General features: G+C 38.6%; 1 protein-coding gene across 7 annotated transcripts in view; it reads right to left on the reverse strand.

Annotated features, from left to right (window-relative positions):
• LOC142518896 (regulator of nonsense transcripts 1 homolog) overlaps nucleotides 1-26,565 on the reverse strand; it is a 40,749-nt gene extending 14,184 nt beyond the window's left edge. For 5 of the 7 annotated variants that reach the window (XM_075621751.1, XM_075621749.1, XM_075621753.1 and 2 more), the window contains exons 1-26: nucleotides 25,857-26,564; nucleotides 23,476-23,727; nucleotides 23,233-23,403; nucleotides 23,065-23,115; nucleotides 22,761-22,853; nucleotides 22,591-22,686; nucleotides 22,331-22,381; nucleotides 22,130-22,248; nucleotides 21,332-21,440; nucleotides 20,723-20,845; nucleotides 20,564-20,635; nucleotides 20,368-20,439; nucleotides 20,179-20,245; nucleotides 19,008-19,150; nucleotides 18,824-18,895; nucleotides 18,620-18,748; nucleotides 2,721-2,876; nucleotides 2,315-2,428; nucleotides 2,125-2,223; nucleotides 1,972-2,049; nucleotides 1,565-1,699; nucleotides 1,282-1,356; nucleotides 1,067-1,181; nucleotides 497-867; nucleotides 313-375; nucleotides 168-233 (exon numbers count right to left, since the gene is read on the reverse strand). In XM_075621751.1, coding sequence (XP_075477866.1) covers nucleotides 168-233; nucleotides 313-375; nucleotides 497-867; nucleotides 1,067-1,181; nucleotides 1,282-1,356; nucleotides 1,565-1,699; nucleotides 1,972-2,049; nucleotides 2,125-2,223; nucleotides 2,315-2,428; nucleotides 2,721-2,876; nucleotides 18,620-18,748; nucleotides 18,824-18,895; nucleotides 19,008-19,150; nucleotides 20,179-20,245; nucleotides 20,368-20,439; nucleotides 20,564-20,635; nucleotides 20,723-20,845; nucleotides 21,332-21,440; nucleotides 22,130-22,248; nucleotides 22,331-22,381; nucleotides 22,591-22,686; nucleotides 22,761-22,853; nucleotides 23,065-23,115; nucleotides 23,233-23,403; nucleotides 23,476-23,727; nucleotides 25,857-26,402 — 3,438 coding nt within the window. In that variant the 5' untranslated portion in view covers nucleotides 26,403-26,564. Of the gene's footprint in view, nucleotides 1-167; nucleotides 234-312; nucleotides 376-496; nucleotides 868-1,066; nucleotides 1,182-1,281; nucleotides 1,357-1,564; nucleotides 1,700-1,971; nucleotides 2,050-2,124; nucleotides 2,224-2,314; nucleotides 2,429-2,720; nucleotides 2,877-18,619; nucleotides 18,749-18,823; nucleotides 18,896-19,007; nucleotides 19,151-20,178; nucleotides 20,246-20,367; nucleotides 20,440-20,563; nucleotides 20,636-20,722; nucleotides 20,846-21,331; nucleotides 21,441-22,129; nucleotides 22,249-22,330; nucleotides 22,382-22,590; nucleotides 22,687-22,760; nucleotides 22,854-23,064; nucleotides 23,116-23,232; nucleotides 23,404-23,475; nucleotides 23,728-25,856 lie in introns of all 7 variants that reach the window. The other 2 variants (XM_075621748.1, XM_075621747.1) reach the window with 1 other exon arrangement.
• Between the last annotated feature and the right edge of the window lie 663 nt (nucleotides 26,566-27,228).

The raw sequence follows: 27,228 nt of genomic DNA on the forward strand, positions 1-27,228 counted from the left end.
CAGCAAAATAGATCAATGCAAAATGGTAATCAGCATAACAATAAAAAATAATCAATAAAAAATAATCAAGAGATCAAAATCACCAAAAAAGTTCTATAGGCAAGTAATTTAAGCAAATATACATAAATGAGTGTTGATGAAAACCACACATACAAAGAAATGTATACCTGAGTGGAGAATTCAGTATATGGAACATGAGATCCCTGGCTTTTAAAATCATCACCCAAGAAATCCTGCATCATACTCCAACAATAAATAAAAAGAAATCATAATAAAATCACACAATCAACAAAGTCCCATTTAAAAAACTACCTGAGACATGCCACCCATTGAGAATCGGTCGCTAAATGTTTGGCTTGGTACTTGACCTGTCACCTATAGTGTGCAAGAAGAAAATTCTCTTGAGTTTCATCCCAAACAGTAGAAAACAGGAAATAATAGCGGACACATTTTTTTCCACAGGAGAGAGATGAATAAAGTTGGAAACAACACTAACATTAGTAACATATTCTGGTTGAAATAATAATCCACCAGCATTTGGCTGGCTGCTGGCATTCTCCATAGATGGGAAATTGTAGTTAGATGCAATACTTCCAATGGGGGGTTGCGCAACCGGCTGATGTGGAAGATGGCTACCAATAGGAGCACTGATGCTCCCACGCCCACCAAATCCACGACTTACAGGTTGTGGCATTTGAGGAACAGTTCCAACAGGTCCATGTACAGCACCACGGGTAGGAATGGCATAAGGCTGGGAAGGAGGCCCACTGTGGTATGGAGAGAGAGGAACTCGTGGCATTGCATAACCAGCAAGGTGAACACCAGGTTTGTGAGCACCATTAGGCGGTGCGGGCGGCATGTAAGGACCTGCATGTAGAAAAAACTTTTATGAGCTCCAATTTTAGGAAGATACCTGACCTGCACTTTTCATTTATATGCTGTCATCAATTATAACAGTTGAAGCATGCTGTTTGAAAGCTCAAACTTTTATTGGGAGTTCTAGAGAAAAGCATTCAAAAAAACCAATTCAGATACTCAATTCACTTTACCAACAGAAACAACATACCCCTAGAGCGAGCATCCCTCCTATCAGCACCGGGGCTAGAGGCAACAGATCGAAAAGTATCATTGGGGACGCCGCCTGGTCCACCGCCATAGAAAAGTCTGTGATCATTGTATATCTGTACAACATGTCAACATCAACCATGTGAAGGAATCCAAAAACACAAATGGCGAGCATTAAATTTCATATTTGGCCATAGTTATAATATCCCTGCCTACCTTTTTGGGCTTCTGAAATTGAACCATGCTCTGCTTTAAATTATTCAGTGATCCTTCAACCAAGCATTCATGTTCCTGATAAACCCTAACTTTCAGACTGAGAGAAAAGTAAAATATATTCCAGGAGACAACTCCAAGCTCAAACTTTGAGAGAAAAACACCAAACTAACCAAAATGTGGCCATGCTGAAGGAGCCACAGTCTGGTTATGGCAGCTATAAACAAATGTAGGAACATTTTTTTATCATAAGAACATTAAGAACAAAATGAAAGCGAAAAAATACTTTGTAGTGTGTTAATAAGCCGTTCCAGAGGGACTGCTTGCTCAATACTTTTGGATTTCCTAGGATAACAATCCCATAACGAGCACGTGTGAGGGCAACATTAAGCCGGCGTGGATCATTGAGGAAACCAATTCCCTGAACATGGATGAAACAAGGATATCCATCAAAAAAATGTATCAAGCACAAGAAAGTCAGGGATTGCTAGACGTTGCAATATCCTCACTCCAATGCACAGCTACTAGTATGTAACCTAGTCCTGTGAGTAGGCATCTCGAGCAAATCATGATGCATAACATTTTATAGTCAACCAGAATTTGTACCCATATCGGAAATCAAGCACAAGATCCCACAGTTGAAAATATAGGACATATACAGTGAAGTGATTATTCTACATGAGAAGCTCCTACCTGGTGTTCATTACTCCTTACGCAAGACAAAATTATGTAGTCTTTTTCCCTTCCCTGAAATGAATCTACACTAGCCACCTGAATAGGACTAATCAAGTCACCTTTTAACTCAGGCAAAATTTTCCAAACGAATAAACCTAATATTATATTTACCTCGATTTCTTTGTATAGTTGCTGTCGTAAAGCACCATTGCGAGACATATAATTCAAAATGTATGCCCGCTGGCCTTCATATGGGGTTATAACACCAATCTGTAGGACACCAAGAGACAATATAAACACCACTCAACATCGACATAGAAATACACAAGAAACCTGAATAATGGAGAAGTCTATACTGAACCTGACTAGGAACTACACCACTTTTCAAAAATGAAGTAACGATTTTCTCAACATTTGCAGCCTCAGTCCTATTCAGGTAGGATGTTCCACTTGAACTTATCTCCTCTTGTCCCATCTAGAGAAGCAACCAAAAAGGTTTGAATAAAACTCTGGGAGAGTACATGAAAAAAAACGAAAGAAGATCATGCAAATGGGAAGATAAAAAATGTAAAGACTTCTTACTGAAATGAAGTAAAGAAACGCTGCACCAATTAATCAAGGAAAAATGACTAAAAAACCTCTCTTTCTGCATTAAATGTCATAAACCAAGAAATTCTTCCACAACCAACAGTAACATGTTCATAAAAGAATGCAAAACAATGTTTGAAGCAACTCTAATCCATATGAAAGTAAACAATTGAATATACCTGGACATAGAAAAACATGGGACGATTTGGCACAGGCCAAGGGAAGTCTATGCCTGGTGATTGCCTCTCGTTAATTGTCACCCCATTTTGAAGAGTACCTTCATAAAAGCTGTTAGAAGGAAACTCTGAAAGGGCGGGATGCATCCTATACTGAACCTGGAAGATCAAAAACGACGGGTTTTAAGGTTCCAATCATCCAAGATAAAGACAAAAATAACATGGTGTTGCATTATTAAGCTGATACAACATAAATCAAATAAAAGATTACTGGATATTTAAACAGATTATTATAGTTAATCATAACTAAGAAGTCCATAATGAGTATGCTAATCCAACAAGTTGATGGTTGATCACCATTAACTGAAACTAAGAAGCACTACTTAGCCTTTGTTTAAAGTGCTCAAGTTTTCAAGGGCTTTAAGCACAAAACGAAACACAAGCTTAATGGAAATCAAGCACGATAAATAAATATTCTAATAGGATTAAAAAAATTGTTTTTCTTTAAATATGAAACATGGGATACCAAATATTGAAATCATCACCATCTTCCAAATATCAAATATTAAAATGTGCGGGTAAGGGACAAGGGAGACGTGGGGCAGAGGCAACGCGGGGAAGAGGCAACATGATGTTAGGGTTTCCTCTACTCCTTTTTCAAATAAACAGCTCCCCCCTATCAGAATATTTTTAGAAGGCTGTTTTTCTCTGATGCACGCTTCACGGATGCCGTGCGCTTAAGCGCAGGCTGCGCACCGCTCCTGCACGCGCTTCATTCGCTTTCGACAACTATGGGTGTTTATAATTACATGTTCCTAGTCCAACAAGTGCCTCCGTTTGTCATTAGCTCTTATGACTAGGTTGGAAAAGGAGGGGGGAAATAAGCACAGCAACATGAACATAGAAGGTGAACACTTTATATATAAAAGTGGAGACACATTTTGGGACAGAAATATACAAGTACATACTACCCATATGTTAGAGAAGTTGTTTCTGCTTCGATTTTAAATAAAACTAGCAAAGGCAATAACTTCTATAATAGAGGAATCCAAAACTTGAGTATTCAGAGGTCACCATCATCATTTTACTAACCCTGCTAGCTGAGCAGGAAGGGAAGGGGACGTGACAAAATGTGGAAAAGAGAAAATACAAAACAATGCCAAAGACAAGTTCATTCCATTTTTTTTATTTTTTATAAAAGAAATTATAATATATTAATTAATAAAAGCAAATAATTACATATGGCAAACAACTGATCCGCACAAAAACAAAAATAAAAGACAAAAGTCCTACTCAAATCAAAATATATAACTCCAGTGCCTCAATAAATCTGAGATCGAAAAATTCTTAAACTCTAAATGTTTCCCAATCCAACTAAATGTCTGAATCTTAATCTTGTCCCAACGTTCACCAATCGACTCTTCAAAACAGTCAAAAGTTCTTCTGTTACACTTGAACCATACTTATCCCAATTACAATAAACTATCACTATCCAAAAAAATTTACCTTCCCGCCAAGATCGCGTCCCAGATCTGTAGCAAATAGTCGGGTGAAGATGCGAAGATTTTGAAACGACTCAAACCAAACTCATCTCCTCCAAAGCTCTGAACCAAAGACAACTTTTGAAAGAACGATGAACAAGCAAATGATCAAGATTCTCCATCGCTTTCCGACCGAGAATACACCAACTCGGACATAGAGCACACAAAGGCGAGCGCTTTTGCATCATTTCACAAGTTGGTAGCTTACCCAGCACCAAGATTTGAACCTTTGGTGAGATCAAAACGGGTATGAAACATAGAAAATAAAGGAACGCCACTTATCCGGAAGAAAGACTCATAGAAAGAGAATAATCATGAAGGATTCTCACCCCAAACCCTAATATAGTCAATTCTCAACCAATCTGACTCTCTCTAAAGACATTTAGCAAAGAGCTCAATTAATTCACTTCCTCATCCCTTAGGTCTCTCCGTAGATGCAACACCCAGGATACATGAGGAAAAGAAGAAAAACTCTCCAACGGGATAAAATGGCAAACGAATTTATTATCAAGCAATGATAACAGAAATAAAATAGGATAAAGATCCTTAAAAAAAGAATCCACCCACCATACATCCTCCCAAAACCTGATCTTGTTGCCCCCTCTAACCACTACTCTCATTAACTTGTGAAAAATCGGGAATATTCTCGAGATAAACTTCCACGGGCTTCTAAATGTACCATATTTTACTAGACTTGCGTCCCACCCATTATCTTGTAAACTGTATTTTCTTACAATAACATTCTTCCATAACGAGTCATCCTCAACAGAACACCTCCACCACCATTTCCCCAGAAGGCCCTTATTCCTCGAAAAGGGTGTTGCGCCTGGGGCTGTCCCAGGCGCAACGATTCACAAAGGCGAGCCCAGGCGCAACGATTCACAAAGGCGAGCCGAAGGGATCTCGGGCGCGCCTGAGATTGCTTTTTCTAAAAAAATTCCGTAACAGAGAAGTTGCATTTTCAAAATGCAACTTCTCTGTTTTTTTTTTTAAATTGTGACTTAAAATGTAGAAGGCCCAATTCAACCTCAAGCCCAAACCCTAGCAGCCCAGTCCACAATTAAATAAGAGGCGACAAGAGCAGATTATTAGCAGAAAGTGTGCACTGTGAAGAGCTGCAGACTTCAATAGAAGCCAACAACGTGAGCGTGAATAAGAGAAGGTCCAATAACCATTTATTGAAGAAGATCAGGTATCGTTTCTTGATGTTGTCGTCTTGTCAATATCTTATTTATTCATTTTTACTTTTTTAAGCTACTCTCCCAAATTTTATATCATGCAAGCACATCTTTTTATTTTTATTTACTAAAATAATTTACGTAAATTTCATGTTTAAATATATAAAATCCATCAAACAAAAAAATATATAATTGGACCGTAGCTAAAGGGAAGGGACAGTGGGATTTTAAATCCATGAAACCATAGCTAAAGGGAAGGGCCAGTGGGACACGTAATCATTCATATCATACCAATTATCTTTTAATAGTTTTATTTCAATGGGGAGGGACAATGGGACACATAACACAACAATAACATATCCAGACAAACCAGGGATGCCACATTGCCACTAGCTTTAATATCTTTTAATAGTTTTATTTCAATGATTTCTTTTGTTATTTTATGTGAAGCCTTGAAAAGGCAACTAAATTTCGATGAATGTTAAGTGAGTAAATGTCAAATATTTGGCTCTGCATGGTTTATTAAATTATGTTATTGTATATATACCGAATTATTGATATAATATGTTGCAATATTTTCTCCAGGATAATGTCTGCCTCTGGAAATTTGGAAAATCGTAAAGATCCTGGTTGGAATTATGGGAAATTAATCAATCCAAAAGACACTAATTCCGTGCAATGTGTTTTTTGTGAAAAAATTCTTAAGTGAGGAATTTGTCGTCTCAAGCAACATCTTGCTGGAGGCCACCGAAATGCCAAAGCATGTCCAAAATGCCCTGAGCATGTTAGAACTGAAATTCAAGTTTACATATCAAAAAAAAAGAAATCAAGCAGCAAATGGACATGAATCCTAGTTTTGATGAATTTGATGAGCAATTGGAGATTTTGGAAGATGATGATGTGGTTCCAATCCCTCGAAAAGGGAAACAACCAATATTTATTTCAACAGCGAGTTCCGCCGCCATCCCCCCTGTTTTCTCAAGTCAAAAGACAAAGACTGTTGGTACTCTTGATTATTTCTTTGTCAACAATATGGATCAAGTTATGAGTCAAGGAAAGCCAAAAGGAGCAAAAGATTCAAAGAAATATGATGAAAGTCAGAAAAAAGTGAGAGACTCTGTGGTACAGTATTTTGTCAAATGGATATACGATGCAGGTATTCCGTTCAATGCTGTAAAGTATGATAGCTTTAAGGAATTTTGTAGAGTTGCATCTTATTGTACTCATGATTGGAAGCCCCCAAATTACCATGAAGTTAGGGTAACTTATTTAAATAAAGAAATACAAAGTACGAAAATTCTTTTGAAAGAGTACGAGGCAGACTATAAAAAATATGGATGCTCATTAATGGCTGACGGATGGACTGATGGAAAAAATAGAACTTTGATTAATTTTTTGGTGAACGGTTCAAGAGGGACAGTATTTTTGGAATCTGTGGATGCCTCCGGCTTTTCTCATACTGGCCTCAAGTTGTTTGACCTACTTGAAAAGTATGTGGAGCAAATTGGTCCAACGAATGTTGTTCCACTGGTTACAGATAATGCATCTACAAATATTTCAGCAGGTATGAAATGTGAATTCAAGATATTATTTTCTAATAAGTATTAAATTTTTTACTTATAAGCAATAACATTAATCTTTAATATGCAGGGAAGCATTTGACGATAAGATTTCCACACATATTCTGGACTCCATGTGCTGCTCATTGTTTGGATTTAATGCTTGAAGATTTGTTCAAAATTCCTATACTGAAGAAGGTTTATGAAAGGGGGATGATGGTGAATGGCTATATATATAATAGGCCACAAGTCTTGAACATGATGAGAGAATTCACAGGTCAAAAAGAAATGGTTAGGGCTGGGAAAACTCGTTTTGCCACCGCTTTTTTGACATTAAAAAGGTTTCAAAAACAGAAGGTGAATATTTAAGAAAGATGTTCACTTCAGAAAAGTGGAACACGAGTCGATTTGCGAAGGAGGTAGAAGGTAAACGTGCAACAGAGATTATATCGATGCCTTCGTTTTGGAATCATGTTGTTTATGCCATTAAAGTTGGTGGCCCAATTATTAAAGTGCTTCGATTAGTTGATGGTGAAAAAAAACCTGCCATGGGGTATATATACGAGGCTATGGATCGAGCTAAGGAGGCTATTGCTTTGGCTTTCAACAACAATGAAGAGAAGTACCAAAAGATTTTTGAAATCATTGATAAAAGGTGGACGGATCAGCTTCATAAGCCTTTGCATGCAGCTGGTTACTTTTTGAACCCGGAATTCTTTTATATGAATCCTGAGATAGAAAAAGATGCTGAAGTTATGAAGGGGTTGTACGAGTGTGTTGAAAAGATGTGTGAAGATGTTGACGTTCAAGATAAAATCACTTATCAACTCTCAAAATATAAAAATGCTGAAGGGCTTTTTGGCGGTTCTATGGCTATTAGACATAGAAATAAATTATCACCAGGAAATTAATTCTTGTTTTTTATTTCAAGATCATAACATAATGTTGAAAACTTGAAGTATTTGAATTTTGAAATTTTGTTTATCTCATTTGACAGCTGAATGGTGGTTGGCTTATGGTTCTACGACCCCACAATTGCAAGATTTTGCTGTGAGAATTCTCAGCCTTACGTGCAGTGCTTCTGGTTGTGAGCGGAACTGGAGTATGTTTCAGCATGTAAGTATTTAAATTTTAACATTGAATAGATACTCTTGAGTCTTGACATATTAATTGTAGTTATTATTTTGAACAATTCATGAAGGATGAATGTATTTTAAAATTTTTGCAGCTTCATTCGAAAAGAAGAAACAGGTTGGCGCATAAGCGTTTGAATGATCTAGTCTTCATTAAATATAACAGGGCATTGAAACGTCGATATGATTTGCGCGACAAAATTGATCCTATATCGATGATAGCAATGAATGGTTGATGGGAGGATTGGACAATGAAGAAAATAATCTAGTCTTTGGGGATGATGATTTGACATGGGGTGATGTAGGCCTAGCGTCTGGGGTTGGGGAACCGATTTATGGTTTTAGTTCTCGTGCTTCATCTTCTTCAAACGAGGTAAGGGCATCTACATCCAAAACAACCAGAAAAAGACCAATTTCACATCTTTTGGATGAAGAGGAAGAAGAAATTGATGTTGATCAAGAAAGTAGTGAAGATCAAGAATAATACAAGTCCGAAAGTTCTAGGGACTCTGATGATTCGATGGAAGAAGATTAACTTGATTTGGATGATTGAAGAATTTTAATCGTGTTACTTATTAGTATGAACTTATTAATTATTTGTTGTTTTGTGTGACATTGTGACTTAATTATTTCATATTTTAATATATTATTCTAAGATAAATATATTTTTTAAAAAAATTAAAAACGCGCGCCTTGCTTCGGTAAGGCGCGCGCCTCGCCTTGCGCCTCGCGCCTCAGGCTCCAAAGCCCTTGTGCGCCTCAGTGCACCTTGCGCCCTTGACAACTATGATCAAATCTACTTTTACGATATCCCAACACTCTTGATAAAATGTCAATGTAAAATTATCTGGGCCCGGAACCTTTTCTCCATCACTCTCAAACACTACTCAATCTCATCATCTGAGAACGGTCTCTCCAACTCTACTCCAGACTCACCATCGATAGAGCACCGTTCCACTCCTATGACCCAACCCCTTTCACAAGTTTCAAAAAAATTTCTGAAAAATTCTGCTCACCATCAAACGTTACCGACCCATCCACCCACCCCAATTTGTCAATAGATGCCCTGCTCCAACAATGTTTTAATAGGGAATGAAAAAATTGTGTTATGATCCCCTTCTCTCAACCATTTCATTTTAGCTTTTTTATTATCTTTTTTGGTTCCTTCGACACACACACTAGCATTTCTAGTGCACATTTTGCTTCTCTCTCGATTGCTAACTCATCTAACCACAGAGGCAGTTGTTTTAGGCGGTCCAAGCCATACGGCTGCGGGCAGGCGGTTGAGGGCGGTGGGCAAGCGGTCGAGGTGGGTGGAGGCGGTTCAGGTAAGCCATTCAACATCTTTAAGTTGTAATCAACACAAATTTTAAAAACCTAGTCAAACTCAACTAATTTTAAAACTCAAAATCCTAGTTATGTAAATCACACTCCACTTTCTCTTTTTTAACTTTTAGTTCTCACTCCTTCTCACTATCAACCACTAAACCCACCACACAAACTGTCCACCGCCACCGCCAGTAGCAATAAACTTTAGTTTATGAATTGTATATTTATTATTTAAGATAATTTTTTAATAATATTTCAGATTTTGTAATTTCAAAAATCAAATTTGTTTTTTTTCCTTATTATTATTGATTTATTGTTGAAAATTAATGGCGGAAAAGGATAAACAACCGGAGTTGAAATTTAAGCTAAAGTTTAATGATATTGTTTGGAAATATGGGGTGTTTTATAATAAAGAGAAAAGGGATTTGATCACATGCAAGTTGTGTAAGAGGCTTATTAAGAAAGGAGTTTATATGATGAAACATCATATTGCGGTGTTGTGGAACAAGTTGAAGCATGTCCTAAAGCATCCGATGAGGGATTTGATCACATGCAAGTTGTGTAAGAGGATTATTAAAGGAGGAGTTTATAGGATGAAACATCATATTGCGGGTGTTGTACAACAAGTAGAAGCATGTCCTAAAGCATTCGATGAGGAGTTTAAATATTTATTTGCACATTATCTAGATGCTATTTTATTGTATGAAGCTTTTTTATGTTTAGATGTTATTTAATTACACATCTTACACAAAAATGATGACTATTTGTGATAATATTGCATGATTATATATTTTTTTTTATACGAAACTACTTTTCATTAGAATATTATAGTGGATTACAAAGGATAGTAATCCTAAGAACTCGAGTACAAAGAAAGAAATAGAAATAGAGATCTTAAGTCAACAACAAACATAATTCCAATCCCTAATCACATCCGCAATAATTAAATGCTTAAATTCCGGTAACATCGTTGTCCATGTCGCGACCCTGAATCTGATCTTTGCCCATACTTCGTCGAGAGACTCTGCCGAATCCTGAAACAATCTACCATTTCTTTCCAACCACAGAGACCAAAAAATGCAGTGCACCGTCAAGACCCAGAATGTGTTATTCCTTCTGCCATCTGCCATAGTCGTGTCCATGATAAATAACTCCCGAGCCTTTCTTGGAAAAGCCCAATCGAACCGAAGCTCTTGCAAAACTCTTGTCCAAATAGCTCGTGAAAAAGAACAGTGCAATAGAAGATGGTCTTGGTTTTCTTCATTACTACGGCATAGGTTACACCATTGTGGTCTCAAAGCGCAATTGGGCCACCTTCTCTGCAAAATGTCGCTAGTTGGTAGTTTTCCCAACGCCACTATCCACGAGAAGACTTGGACCTTGTACGGGATCCGTATTTTCCAGATAGTATCGTGGTATAGGAATGAAGGGATAGCTGTAACGGGAAAAAAAGATGCATAGAAAGACCGAATAGAAAAAAACCCCGAAGGAACCACACTCTAAAATCAGTCGTACCCCTCTCCAACCTAACCGTGTCTAAAAACCCTAGAAGGTCCCCTAGTTCCTCTACTTCTACCTCATTTAAGGCTCTCCTGAAACGCACATCCCACTGAAAGATATTATTGTTAACTCCCATATCATTTACCTCTAAAAATCTAGTGATTGGTTTGTTAACGGTTGAAGAGATTCGAAACAGAGATAGAAAACGACATTTGAAAGACAAAACACCTCCCCCCAGATATCTTCCCAGAAGCGTATCAAGTTCCCCCCCCTTTAAAACCGCCCTAATCAAAAACTGAAAAGCCGAGTACGATCGAGAGATAAACTTCCAGGGGCTTTTGAAGGTCGAGTTCCTCGCCAAACCCACATCCCAACCGTTATCCTGTAGACCATAGATACTCCTGATAACTGTCTTCCACAAAGAATCTTTTTCCACCGAACATCTCCACCACCACTTTCCGAGAAGTGCTTTGTTCGTCAAGCATATATTCCCCAACCCCAGTCCCTCCCCTGTCCTTTGGCTTACAAACTTGTTTCCACCCAACTACATGGCAATGTGTCTCCCCATCCGCTCCGTCCCAAAGGAAATCCCTCATAAATTTTTCCATCTTTTTGGCCACCCCACTTGGCACTTTGAAAAGTGACATATAGTAAGTTGGCATCGCGCCTAAGACTGCCTTAATCAAAGTGAGACGACCACCTCTCGAAAGAAAGGACTTCTTCCAACTTGCTAGTTTCTTAGCCATTTTCGATAATACGGGCTCCCAAAATTCAGCAGACTTGGAGTCACCTCTCAAAGGTGCTCCAAGGTACTTGATCGGCCAATCATCTCTTTTGCACCCAATTACTCGAGCCATATCAACGATTTCCCCTTCCAAAACATTTAATCCCAAGACAACACTTTTTTCCAAATTGATTTTCAGTCCTGATTTAAGAGAGAAGTTGTTAAGAATCTCCAATAGTGCCATAAGATGCCTATCCGACTGGACAAAAAACAACGTGTCGTCTGCGAATTGTATATGAGATATTTCGATTTTTTCCTTCCCCACCACCCATCCTCTGACCTCGTTCACTGTTTTTGCCCTATCAACCAACCGACCCAAACAATCAATCACAAGATTAAAGAGAAAAGGGGATAGCGGATCCCCTTGTCGAATGCCTCTCTTCCCCTAGAATTTTCCCCGCGGTCTACCGTTGATGAAAATCGAAAAAGAAACATTCGAGACACAACCTTTAATCCACGACCTCCATCTTGTCCCAAAGCCTTTCATTTGCATCACATAATCAAGAAATCTCCAATCTACGTTGTCGTAGGCTTTTTCCAAATCAACTTTAAAAACCCAACCCTCCTTTTTTTTCCTGCGATGTTCCTCAACCATCTCATTCGCTATCAGACAACAATCCAAAATTTATCTTCCCTTAATAAAAGCGCATTGACTCTCTGAAATAGTCTTTCCCAAAACATTCTTCAATCTGTTTGCTAAAACCTTTGCCAAAATCTTATAAAGACTCGTTGTCAGACTGATTGGGCGAAAATCTTTAACTTTGGTTGCATCTTGTTTCTTTGGGATAAGGCAGATATAGGTTTCATTAGTAATGGCATTAACAATGCCACCATTAAAAAATTCAGCAAACACCTTAACTAAATCTGCCTTTACCGTATCCCAATTCATCTGAAAGAAGGCCATTGTAAAACCATCCGGCCCTGGTGCTTTGTTCCCATCACAATCAAAAACAGCCCTCTTAATCTCATTTTCAGAAAAAGCAATCTCCTACTCCTCTGCTTCATTCGCGTCTAAAGGACACCATTCCAATTCATCGAAACCCCCACCACCCCCGTCAGATTCTCGATAAAGATTTTTGAAAAAGCTAACAATGTTTTCCTCGATCTGTTTCTCATCCGTAATCACAAACCCATCTTCCAACTCCACCTTTTCTATTATTGATCTGTTTCTACGATTGTTGAGTAGAGCATGGAAGAATCTTGAATTTTGGTCACCTTCCCTTAGCCATTTCACTTTTGCTTTTTGACTATCCATTTGAAATTTTCTAAACGACAACAGTTCAAGTTCCGTCCTCATTTCATTTCTTTCCTCGTGAAGACTTTCTGACCACGACCCCTCGGCCTCCAAACCATCCAACTAATAAATTCGATTAACCACCTCCCTGTGTCTAACTCCCACATCTCCGAAGACCTCCTTATTCCATTTAGAAACCTCGGCCTTCAACCCCTTGAGTTTCGTCATGAACTTATATCCTTCCCAACCCCGTGAAACCCCAGTATTCCAACAAGACCTGACCAATTCTTTGAGCTTATGATGGGACAGCCAAGTGTTTTCAAATCTGAAGTGGTTCTTGGTAAGACCGTTTGTCTGTAGTTTGGAAAAATCTCCATCCAACCCCTCGAAAGTAGATATATATCAAGTCGGCAGCATATAGGTTGAGCCCTGAAATTCGACCATGTGAACCTCGCGTTCAGCAAAGGTGGATCGTGTAAACGCAATTCCCCTATCAGCTTATCAAAACAGGACATACTCGTAGTACTTGTAAGACTGTTCAGCTTTTCTCCCGTGTTCCTTACGACGTTGAAATCACCTCCCAAACACCACTTATCTCCGCAAATAGAATGCAACCCCGCTATCTCATCCCAAAATAATTATCTCTGTCTTGAATGAACCGGTCCATAAATGGCTGAGAACCACCATCTTATCTGATCACTCCCCTCTATCTCAATTGACACCGAGAACTCCCCTATCAAATTGTCGTTGACCCTCACTACTCTAGGATCCCACAGCACCAAAATACCTCCAAATCTCCCATTTGACGGTAAACAGACCCAATCCACGAATCTAGATTTCCACATGCTTGCCACAAATCTTCTATATATCAGTTGTTGCTTTGTTTCTAGAATTACAACGATATCTGGTTTTTCCTTCCGAATGACTTTTCGAATCAATTCTCTCTTCCGTGCTACTCCCCCTCCCCTAATGTTCCAAGAGCAAATCTTCATATTAACTTTGAAGAACCCTTCGACGTCGAACCTCTCTCGTAATTAACCCCAAAACTCAATCTTTGCAATTCTCTATTCAAAAGACTAGTAGATTTCTTAAATCCTCCCCAACACTTAGATTCTGGATGCCCTCCTTTAACCTCGAATGTAGTATCCATTTTGTCGGCCTTAGCAGCCCCTGTAAGAACATCGTCCTCGGTACTCGACTTTTCATCTACCCTCAGACCCCCACCACCTAAATAACCACTAGACAACCCGAGGACAGAGAAAGAGGATGGAAAAAAGGCGTGAAGTTTGAAGGAATGGTTAAGAAACAAAGATTGGAATCCGGAAAATACCTGTCCCGCTGAAGGTGTCGCATCTTCCTGTGGAAGTGGGTCGGGGATTGGAGGCGGCTCATATTCTGATGAAAATAGCTCGTGGATATCCCCCAGCACTCCTACTGTTTTAACCGATGCATTAGATTTCTCAGAAACAAAGCTGTCCGTGTCTTCTAATTCGGACTCTTCCTCGAACAAGTCATCTTGTGAATCGTTGAACAAGCAATCTTCTTCGTCTCCCATATCAAACTCTCGCAGCCTGCTATTTTTCTCAAGCTTCAATAAATCTGAACTTGTGTGTGCGCATTTGACAATGGCATGCTTAACTGCCGAAGTGCCTTCATTCAATCTTCGAGTGTAAACTTTCCCATAAGAAGGCATCTGTACGTTGACACTCACGGTATTGGCCCTCCTAATTTGCTCCTCGGCTCCTTCATTATTCATGGATTGGACCGGTGAGCTGCTAAAACTCGAGAGTTCCTTTGGCCTGATCTTCTTCAGAATTTTGATTGCCTTATCCCCCGGAATAGGTGTTGACGACGCACTCTTATCAGCTGGCCCTTTCTGATTTGTATCGAACTGACAACTCCCCTGCCCAACTTCCAACCTTAACCCTTTATTGCCAGACCCACCTCTTGACCTCCCTTCATTTGTGGTTGTAGCTGGCTGCAACTTAACCACTGAATGATTCATCCCATCGTTATGGCCGCTGCCTTGATCTTCATTTTCGAATTGTTTTCGGGTCAAATTTGAGTTACCCCACCCCGCCACGGTCCTTTTACCATTAATCACCACCTGAGCGTATGTTTGCCTACCGTACTTCTCGTAGGCTGTTAGATCAAAGGTATCTACCTGAATCCGAATGTCAAGGGCCTGCCCTTCCAGCTGAATTTTCATCTTATTGCAAACAAACCCTCTTTCCGTGCCTTTCACCTTAATCTTTGCTGCCCCCCTAAGTCTGAGAGTAGTAGTGTGTCCGCATGTATGTCGATCAACCCCCCACATTGATCCCCTATTGTTTTGAAGGTTTCTTTCGAACATAGATTCCACGGTAGTCCAAAGATCCTAACCCAACTATTGCAACATTTTTCCACCGTATCCGCGGTATTGATATCCGGTTTCCAAGCCTCGAAGTTCAAAGACACCCCATTGTCAAAGAATCCTTTCTTCAGCTTAAGATAATATGCATACTCGCAATGGTCGGAGGGCCACCAAACCGCTTTGTTAGCTTGGAATGGAAATAGTTCAACCACTTTGTTTGTGTATTTGGCTAGTCCATTTTTTATCTAATCCCACGAGCTGTTCACTCTTCCCCTGGTAACAATTAGTGCTTCATTCCACTTCCTAACCATCAACGGCCTGTCATTGTCTTCCTTCACTTTCAGCAGTCCTCGGTTACCCTCCTCCACTTTTTTACCGTTAACTGGGATTGCTGTATTCCATCTTGTGTTAGCTGGACCGTATATTAAGGTAGGTTGAAGCACATTCCTGTCAGACAACCCCGATAGCAACCTTATCAGTGTATTCAGGATTTTATTCCAGCCCCCTGCTTTATAGCCGCTAGGAACGATCGTGATCTGTTTTCGACCTCTGAAACTGAACTTAGTAATCTCTAAGAATCTGCCACGCTTGTTTGAAAATCTTTGAATAGTAAACACCGCATTCCTGCCCCTAAACCGATGGAAATCCTTGCCCGAGACAGGATTAAGATGAAATCCTTGAACCTTAGACATAGCCAGCTAGCTGCTTCTCAGTCCAAATCCAGAAAATATGTTGCGTTCCTCGTTTTTTCAGACCACCAAATAGACAAGCCCCCATTACCCGATCTCAGGTTGAAAATCTTATGTTCAATGAAGACTCCGTTCGTTGTGTTTTTCCTTAAAACAGCTGGCGCTCTTGCGTTTAACCTGTTGTTCATATTTTTGCCGACGAAAACCAAAGGTGCCTACTGGAAAGTGAAAATAACCACCCGTTTTTTGTGTAAGAAGGAAACTGAATACTGGAAGCACAGAAATCCTTCGAAAGAGAAAGATTCCCGCACGAGAGATTATTCCGAAGAGAACCGAAAGAAAAGGGATAGAAAAACGGAAGAAGAAATCAAAAGAAAGTGAAACCCGATTTCGCCGCCGGCGATGAAGGCCGGCGCCGGTGACTGTAGAAGGCAGCGACGCGTTTCCTCAGCAACCGAGAAGCATAGAGGGAAACGGGAAAGAACCGCTGGAGCGGAAAAGAGGGGAGAGCATTTTTTAAAAAATTCTCTCTCTAGGGCTCACACTGAACAAACTAACCCATAAAAAGCGCATGATTATATATGATTATCTATAAAAAAAATTACTTAAAAATTCAACCGCCTAGGACTCCGAGGCGGTAGGCGGTCAGTCCGCCTCCCGCCATTTACAACATTGATGGTTACGGACCCCACTTTGCCTTTGAAGTATCTAGGATTATTGGAAAATGGTCTGAAGTTAGTCTGGGACTCTGGATAAGAGTATTTGTCTGTATAGCGGAAAATACCCACCCAACCCCCTAAAAACAAGAATCTATATAACCTACAACAAATAGGATACGCCCTCAAATTTGACCAAGTAAACTTTGCATTCAACAAATGTGGATCATACAACTCCAATTCCTTGATCAATGAATCAAAATACTTCATGCTCGTAGTTCAGGATATACTATTCATTTTCTCACATAACGATCTGACAACATTAAAATCCCGCCTAAGCACTAATTATCCCCACAAATTACTCTCAACCCTGCCAATTCATCACAAAAGTTCTATCTCCCCCAGCTTACAAGGTCCGTACACGGTTGAGAACCACCACCTGGTACCATTATTCTTTCCAATTTGTATTGAGAATGAGAATTCCCTATTCAAATTATCCGCAACCGAAACCAATCACGGGTCCCATATTACCAAGATATTCCTTGATCTAGCTATAGCAGATAATAATATCCATTCAACAAACCTAGACTTCCACAAGCTTGCAGTAAATCTCCTATCCGCCAACTCTCTTAATTTCAATGTGCCGCTTAACCACCTTACCAAGAACACCCCGAATTTACTAATGATAGATGTTGACAACCTCCCTAGTAAAAAAATAAGTGTTTCACACCAATCCTTGTCCATGTTGACCTCCTCCCTAGTGAAAAATAAGTGTTTCACACTTTCACCCCAATCCTTATCCTTAAACTCAAAAAAGTTTGACCTTATCCTCAAAAGTGGTAGACACCGGTTTACTCCTTGCATGAACATCTTTTTAATATAAATGATTCTCTCTTGACCAACACATGGATGCACCAACATCTCTTTCTTCCCATGCAGGAATTTTGACAAATGATTAGCCAAACGTTTCCACTTCCAAAAAGCTTCCTCTATTATTAACAAACCTTTGAATAGAAAACACTGCATTGTTGCCCCTGAATCAGTTAAAAGCCGAACATGATATAGAATTATTAATTTAATACTACAGCTTCGAACACAACCATTGAATACTTACAAAATCTGTTTCCAACAAATAACTCGATTCCTAGTTTTCTGTCAGATAAATTGAAGTCACCCCACTACCCATTCTAATTAAAAACAATTTATGTTCAACCTTAAACTCTCCATCCAGACGAACAGCAAAAAGATCACAAAACCCCCTCGAAGACGGATTGCTCACCTTGATCAGAGCTGCGAGAACCCCATTGACGCATGTTGAAAAATTATTTAAAGTGCCCACCTGAGTGTATACCAAAACAGAATTACTAAAGGATAGAAAAGACAAGAGGGCTGGGGCTAGACCAAGAGATAACTGGGAACTCTGAGAAGCAAAAAAGACAAAGGAAAAACAACAAAACAGAAGGAAGAAGTGACGCCGAACGTCTGAGAAGACACTGGCCGGTATAACAGAGAAACTGAGGAAACTGGCAAAGGATGGAAAAGGCAAGGTAGAAAGAAAACGCAAAACATGAAGAAGAGAGAAAAGATAAGCCGGAAAGTATCTAGGAATCAGAAGAAGAAACTCTCCGGCGGTTGCAGGAGAAATACAACTAAAAAAGGACCACACGCTAGCTAAAGAACGACATCAAAACGCCAAAGAGCGGCTATGGGAAAAAAGTCGGTGACGAGCAACGTTGTTCGGAGGCGTAGGCTGGGAGGTACGGGGTTGGGTCGGGAACTGGTGGAGGTAGCATTGTGAAGACGAAAGCTGGGAAGGTTAGTTCATTCCATTTTTTTGAGTGTTAATTAACTTTTTTCCCAGATTAATAGTACACAATAGGGCAGAGTTCATACAAGATTCCATGAAATGGACAGTAGGAAAAAACAAATATCAGCATGACAATCACCTGCAACCTAATAGGTTTCACCCCAAGCATCACAAGCCGTTCAAATAATGACTGGGCAAGACCCGCTCGAGCAGCTTTCTTACACATAATGACCGGACCAAGTTGGCAATGGTCTCCAACAAGAACAACCTATAATAGACTTCTTATAAAAGTTATTTGATATAATCGACTATCAAGTAAGGTTATGTCGCTAACTTCAAATACCTGTTTCACTCCAAGAACCAAAGGAATAAGACACTCGGGCTCTGTTGCTTGGGTAGACTCGTCGATAAGCACCTAAAAATGCAGTCAGCATTAAAACCACATGATCAAGGCCCAATATAATAAAATTAAGCTTTCCCTGGGCAATATGCAAAGAAAGTAGCCCAGTTTCCATTGCCCAAGTTACCTGGCGAAATCTGAAGTTTGCCAAGCGAGGATCTCCAGCTCCAACACATGTACAACAGATAACATCAGCACTCTGAGATATCTCCCTTTCAGTAGCTCGTTTGAGAGCTTTATACTTTTTCTCATCGCTGCTGGACAATTCCCCTGGAACATATACAAAACATGAGTAAAACCTCAGCATTGAACATTCTATATAGTGACCGTATATGGGCTTTGAGACGATATTAATCTGGCAAATAATAGAAACAAGAAGCACAAACATGAACCCAAAAATTAATATCCTTGTTCATATTTGCAGCAAGGACAGAGATAGGAACTCAAAATCATGCAGGATGTCCACCAATGAAAACAATTTATGTGGCCTCATATTAAGTTTACCCAAAACACACAATTTTTCTTGGCTCAAATAGACTCATAAAATAGCATATTGTCACTTGGCTAAAGAGACAATTTTTCTTGGCTCAAATAGACTCATAAAATAGCATATTGTCACTTGGCTAAAGCCCAAATGTGAGATTACACAAAGGTTCCAGGTTTCATTGCATAAAACAGATGTACCTCAATAAGCGCTAAACAAAGATTTCCTTTCGTGTCATTGATGTTCTTACAGCAGAAGGTGGAAGACAAACTTGAGCAGAAAAATAAAACTAAATTATCCTTTTCTGAAATTTACTCAAAATCACTTAAGTTTCTTGTTTCTCTCATATGCACCACATGTCCACATCATAAAATTCCATTACTGCGCTAAAAAAGTTTCTTCTTTTTAAATCCATGACAACTGTATTTCGAAAAGGAAGTGAATTCTACACGTCTTCCTTCACAGCTAACATAACATCAAATCATAAATCTTTATTTTTTAGTGAACACGCATATACGCCCAATTTGCATTACAACCATAACAAGTTTTTTCAAATGTCACCATCGTTCAACAGAAGTAGCCAATTCACTCACATATTGACATTGAACACACACCTCACAAAACCGCTTGAAAGAATCTTAAGAAACACAAACTAAAACAAAATACTAGTCACTTTTTTTTTCTGCAAAAAAAATATATAAATGACTAGACGTAGAGAGCTGGCAAAGCCAACTGCTAAACACATGTCAACCAAAAAGGTGGGTGAGAAGATAAAGAATGTGAGGGGAACAAAAGGAAGAAAAAAAAACCACACCTTGTTCATCTTTCAGCTGCTGTAACTTGTGAAGTTCACTCTTTTCAGAAGTGTCGAGATGTCTAACCTGCGAAAAATTATAACATGTATATTATATGTCTGAAAGTCATGAACATACTATGGATAAATGTGGAAACAAATTAGAAAAAAGAGCTCAAATGCCAACATCCAGTTCCTAGATTAACGAACCTGATAATGCAAGGTTAAATGCTCAACAGGGGAACTAACAGCTTCCCTCGACTTTGCACAAATTCTGACAACCTTGTCATTAAAAATATAAGAACAAGGACATGTCATAATCAAACATCGAAGTATGTTAATTCGATTTATGTGCACTATATAAAATAATTTCTAGACCAAAAGGCAGCAATATCGAGGTCCAGACCTTCAAACCAGTGGCACTTATCTTTTCAGCTAGCTGATCGACAGCCACATTACTTGGAGCACATACCAGAACCTGCCATGGAAAACTATAGACGAGTCTAGAAAGGTAAAAAACCGATTAAAAAAATCTTCGAGTTTTCTAAAAACTCTATTACATTACCTGTCCCTGCCCTTGTCTTGCCATATGATATACAATTGCAGCAGAGGTGACAGTTTTACCAGTTCCAGGAGGACCTTGTATGAGACTTATAGGTTTTTGTAAAACACTCTTCACAGCAAAAACCTGTGTGAATTGACAGGTAAGGACAACGTAAAATTAGAAGACAACAGAATGAAAAGAAAAGAAAGGAAAAAAGATACACAATAAAACCATTAACACATAAACCGAGTAAGTCCATAACTCCATATGATTTGAATAAGTCTTCAACAAAGCCTTACTGGTTAAAGGTCTTTCTCCTATCACACTATGATAAACAGATTCTATCATAAACTGAATTCTACTAGTTAAAGATGTACATCATTCTTTTGTTTCTTAATGTTTTGTTTATATGTTCCTTTTTTTTGTTTTTTTTATCATCATGTCTAACGTGGTTCTTTCACATTCCATTCTCTGATATAATAGGCATCAGCAATCAAGCAACCCAAAACCAAGAATACAAAGAAAATCCAAAACAAAACAAAAATTCAAATAGGGCAAAACATTACATACACATATATATAAAAAGATAAAGATAAAGATAAAGATAGATGAGCAACAACGAGACAATACTTGAGATGCATTAAGTTCTGGAAGACCCGGTGCACCAAATCGACGAGGCATCGTATTTCGAACTATCTGCATATCAACTTCATGGCCCAGTAAATGATGATAAATGTACCTGCATGGTGTGCAGTAGTTCAGATAACTAATTAGAGACTACAAAAAAGAAGTGGATCAACTATGTAGAACTGAAACACCAATTTATCTCAAGAAAGTCTCATCAAAGTTAAGTTCATGGACAACCTATCTCCGATCAGGCTAAAATCAACCTTCTTGAAAAAAAATCAACAATAGAAAAGTGAAATAAGTAGGAAAAATTAAAGCGAATAAAGCTAATGTCAAGTTGGCCACTTGAAAATGACAATATATATATGATTATTTTGCATAAACTCAGAGCAGATCACACTCGGAAGCATATTGTCGCAGCTTTAATAGATAGAAAAAATACATTCTTGACTCACTTTGTTAATCAAGTTCCTACACAGAGAAACATAGTCCAGCTAACTTGACACTTAATAGGTACAATTAATAGTTTAAAGAATACAATAAATTCCTGATACTTGATATTTATTGCTGCACTTTAGTCCAATTTTCAACATCAAAAAGGATGGCTCTTACCAGAAGGGACTGATACCCATTCACCTCTTAGTTTACCCCGGCACATTAACGAAATAAAGTCTCAACTTTGCCCTATTAGGCAGTCTATGCATTAGACAATAATAGAATTTAACTCCACCTTTTAAATAATATCTTATACATGCATACACCCAAAGGAGCTTATCAAGCAGATGAATGGTGTTCACTTACCCACTGACACTTATTTCATCCAGCGCAAACGTTTTCATGGCCCCTTGCATTCGATCAAAACTAGTGCTTTTCCAAATAAAGTCGACATTAAAACCATGGTTCACATCAACAGAAACACCCTGCTAGAGAAAATTAAATCAAACTCTTGCAGAAGAATTGAATAGTGAAAATAAAAAAATTATGATCACATCCAACAAATACCTGACTAACACGAAGCTCAAGAGCAACCTCCTCTTGTGAAGTTAATTTTATCTAAAAAGATGAAAGTTTCAACAAAATGAAGAAAACACATCTGTGAATGCCAATGGGTGCTTCAATCAACAAGTCATACCACTGATTCACAGAATAAAACGAGAACCACACAGAAAAGCAGATTATCAGCATAGCATCTTATGCGAATCATTTAAACAGATCCGGGAAGAAAAGGTTATAAAGAAGAAAGGTAGAGAAAAATGGCGTACCACATGACCCACAGACTGCCACGAGGGATGAGATGTATCTCCTGGATAACGCAGCCTTAATTCATCACCAGGTACTAGCCGTAACTCATTGTCTTCCTACAGAAAATTATGTGTTCTTCACATAAATATTATAATAAAATAGTTAATAAATATTTTGACAAAAAAGTTACCTTTGGAAAAACAAAGTAAGCAATACGCTTCTTATTCAGGCCAATATCCCATCGAACTGTGATGTTATCTTTGCTTTGAGACTCTTTCATCATCTGCCATCAACTAACAGTAAGTAACATTTTCGTTCCACTTATGAAAACATACAACACGAAATGTTTCCTTAGTTATTAAAAGAAAACATGGAATAGTGGTGTTAAAAAAATTAAACCATATTTGCCAGGTGACAAAAAAAATCAATTGCATACTTGGTTAGATTGCTCGTTGGTAGCTAAAAAAGGGAAACAATTAAATGCATAATAATACCTTGTCATAGTCCGCTTCGAGCTTTATGAGTGGTGCAAAAACATTTTGATACTGGACAAAAAAATTATAGACTTAAGTTAGGTGGAGACAAAAAAATTATATGGCATTTCATCAACAGCAAGTAACATCCATATCAGCTGATTAAATAGTCAATCTACTTAAGAGCACCTGGTATGCATCCTCGTACTTGAGCACTACAGGCTGAGGTTCCTCATCCACACCAGGTTTCTCGAGATCATCCAAGGTAGCATCAGGATTCGTCTTCCAAAGCTCTTCAATTTTATTTATCTGTTGGGCACTTATTTGTCGTGCCCTCAACTGCTCTTGTTCAGATGGGACCTGTTTTACAAACAATTGGACAGTTTATTTTATGTTATAACCAGTAGCACAACTAATAAATATGTGTCCTGCCTTCAACAGCCATTGCAAGAAACATCTGTCATCAATAAGAGGGCACCACTGACTGAGATCCCAATTCATGTCCTTCAAAGCGTTAGAACTAAGGCAAGGTTCTCTACAAAGAAGAACAACCACACTCTCTGTCTTTGCAGATATGAATCCAAGAAGGAAGACATTCCGGCATCCACAGTTGTAACACTCAAGAATTGTTTCTCCCAAAGGACTATCTTTATGAAGACACACTTCCTTGTGCTTTGCTCTCACCTAAGACAACCGAAGGAAAACAAGCCAAAGGACCAATTATTTCCAGACAACCAAAACACAAAATTCAAAATCCTGGCTACATAAATTGTTTGATTAGAACAATTAGAAACAAATTGTATTCATTTTCATATTCTCTATAAATATTAGACACAATCGTATTTTGTAGCACATATTTCTATATAGATAATAAACAAAAGCACCCCAAAACAGAAACAAGTTCTTCCAATTTCTGTTGTTTGGGTGTTTCTTGTCAATTGATAGTCAGCAGTACATCTTTTTTACCAATCACATCTTACCAAGATTCCACCATTTTTCCACCTTTCAGTGTACATCCGTTAATTAAACATTTATTACAAATATAAATTTTTAATTAATTTATGATCTATATCATCAAAGTTATTTTTCATGCTAAAGCGTGCAAGAAATATTTATTTCCGCGTGATTTTTATAATATTTACGGCTAATATTGATTCTATTTTTTTTATTACTTTTGTACACTATTCCAAGTAAAGCTTATGAATATAAGTTTTATTGCTTAAATATATGTATTGATTATTTCATTACACTAAATAATTTATACATGCAAACATAGTTGTCAAGGGCACAAGGCGCGCCGAGGGCCATGAAGCCAGAGGCGCGAGGCGAGGTGCGCCTTACCAAAGCAAGGCGCACATTTTTAAATTTTTAAAAATGTAAATTTATCTTAGAATAAATATATTAAATATGAAATAATAGGTCACAATGTCACACAAAAAAAAAATAACTAATAAGTTCATAGTAATTAGTAACATTATTAAAATTCTTCAATAATCCAAATCAAATTCATCTTCTTACATCGAATTATCAGACTCCCCGGAACTTTTGGACTTGTATTCTTATTGGTCTTCATCATTTTCTTGATCAACATCAATTTATTCTTCATCTTCATCCAAAAGATGCGAAATCGGTATTTTTTTGGTTGTTTTAGATGTAGATGTCCACACATCATTCTCCTGTTCAGAGCTCTCTTCTTTTGATTCTGGCATTGGGGCGTTGGGTTGCTAGGGTTTGGGTTTGAGCTTTTTGTTTAAACGAGGAATTAAAAAAAACGTTCAGGCGCGCTTACTTCCAAGGCTAGTCCAGGCAAGTGCCTGAGCTAGCCTAATGAATCGTTGTGCCTGTGGTCCCAGGCGCAGAGTCCTCACCTGGTGACGAGGCGAGAGGCGCTTGCCTTTGACAACTATGCATGCAAAAAATAAATACTTCGCACTACTGATATTTTGCAATCGTTACAAAGATAGCATTTTGTTTCTAAATGCTCCTCCGAAGTTGATAGTGGTTAATTGCTTCTATTTGTGCTAAAAAATCATATTTAACCCTCCAACAAACTGGGAAGCATATGTATTGTTTAGCAAAAAAATAAAAAAAATTGTTTCTCCAGCAAACGCCGACAAATAACAGAACCAGTAAAATAAATATCACTGCATAAACAAAATAAATATTGATTATGATTCTATTTTTGTTTCTACACGTGTATCATCAACTAGCCAGGGCACCATTAAAATTTCCTGGAAATTAAGCGACAATTAACCTATTTTTTATACCTGGACTCAGATATGGACGCCAGTGTGGTTACAGTCAATTAAAGCAAATAGAATCACCTAATTTAAGGCTTTCAAATATAAAGCAGGTATCGCGGAGTATCATCCAACATCAAGTAACAAAACAAGAATATGCAACTAACACCTTCAAAGAATCAATCCCAATAGATTTATGTTTCTCAATCATCACCACCCAAACACACAAATTACAAGATAATACCACAATAAGATAAGGCAGCACAGTCAATTCAGTCTTAGCTGCAAATGGAAAACTTAAAAAACTGAATGCAGCAATTCAGTTGATACAATTCCATCAATTCATGCTAATACTCATTCAAAAGTATAATTTCTTTCGTAATCGCCATTCAAACCATAATAACTTCATTTACGAAACCACTAACTGCACCAATCCCGCAATATTTCATCCACGGACAGCTTATCACATGATATCTCAATAAAAGATGACACCAGAGACCAAATATTATCTGGTCTTGTATAAGAAAACACTGAGACACAAAAGGTAATCAACGTGAATTTTTTTCAACTCACCAGATGATTTACAATGTGAGAACCAGATGTATTCCCTCGTGAATTACAGAACCATTTCCTACAAGAAGGGACGTTGCACCTTGCAACACAAGCAGGGTTGGTGATCCCACAGTACTTGCAAGCATGCTCAGCGAAGTCCCCCTTCCCATGATAAAAAACATCGTCATCACCCGTCTCTTCAAAGTTCAGACCGTTCATCCCTGCCGCCAATGCTTCCACCACTCCCTCCTTACTACCATTATTACCACTACTCCCACTACCGCTGGCAGCGCTATTATTGTTGTTGTTGTTGCTGTTGCTAATTCCACCGCGGAGTTTACTCTTCGGAGATGACTCAGTGGAGAAAGCAGTATCAGCAGCAGCAATAGAATCAGAAGGTGCAGGCCACAGAGAGGAAGACGATCGAATAGGCTGCGAGAACTCCTGAAATTCAGGGTAAACAAATTCTTCCTCGCCTTGCGTGTGGAATTCCAAGAATGTATACGCATCGTTCCCCTCATCCGGCTGCGACGCAGTCTCGTAAAGATTGTTCGCCTGCGAATCCATGACCGATTGCGCTAACCGGAAACAATATATGTACGATTATTAGAGGTGAAGATTACGAATTTGTGGGTAGATTAGCGTAATTTACATAGCAAATTTAGGGTTAGGGTTAAGAGAGGACGACTGTGGAAAGTAGGGGTCCTTGGAGGAAAGATTGTCGTGCTTGAAAGCTGTCGATGTAAATGGGCCTGGTCCCTTGCCTAAAAGTTATACGGGCCAAATCAAGCTTCAGGCTGACTCAAAAGTCAAGTCGAAATTAGGCCAAGTAGGGATGGCAATGGGCCGGGACCGGGGTGGGTTTGCCATTCCCATCCCCATCCCCGAATTTCATCCCCACCCCATCCCCGTCCCAATCCCCGTTTTTTCGGGTTCAGGGAATCCCCAAACCCGAAACTTCGGGGATAAACTTCCCATCCCCGCCCCCATCCCCATTTCAAAAATATTAATATGGCAAGTCGATGACGAATTCAGAGATTTTCTCAAACCAAAACTTATTATTTTCTATTATTATTAGAGATAATATTTATATTATTAATATTAATAAAACTATTATTGATATTATTTTCGGGGTGGGTTAGGGGATTTCGGGCCGAATTACATCGGGGATTTAAAAAAATCCCCGAACCCGAACCCGAACCCAGACCCGAAAAAATCGGAGATCCTCATCCCCATTTCGGGTTTTCCCCGCGGGGCCCCAAACCCGTGGGGAAAGTTGTCATCCCTAGTTTATACAATGTAAACTTGATTTTCTTGCATGATTTTTGATAGTTCTTGTCAAAGGGAAGGGGCTTCCAGGTTAGGGAAGTTAGAAGATCAATTTACAGGAGGT

Source organism: Primulina tabacum, chromosome 11 (assembly GCF_025594145.1).
Source record: "Primulina tabacum isolate GXHZ01 chromosome 11, ASM2559414v2, whole genome shotgun sequence".
In the NCBI taxonomy this organism is placed as follows: domain Eukaryota; kingdom Viridiplantae; phylum Streptophyta; class Magnoliopsida; order Lamiales; family Gesneriaceae; genus Primulina; species Primulina tabacum.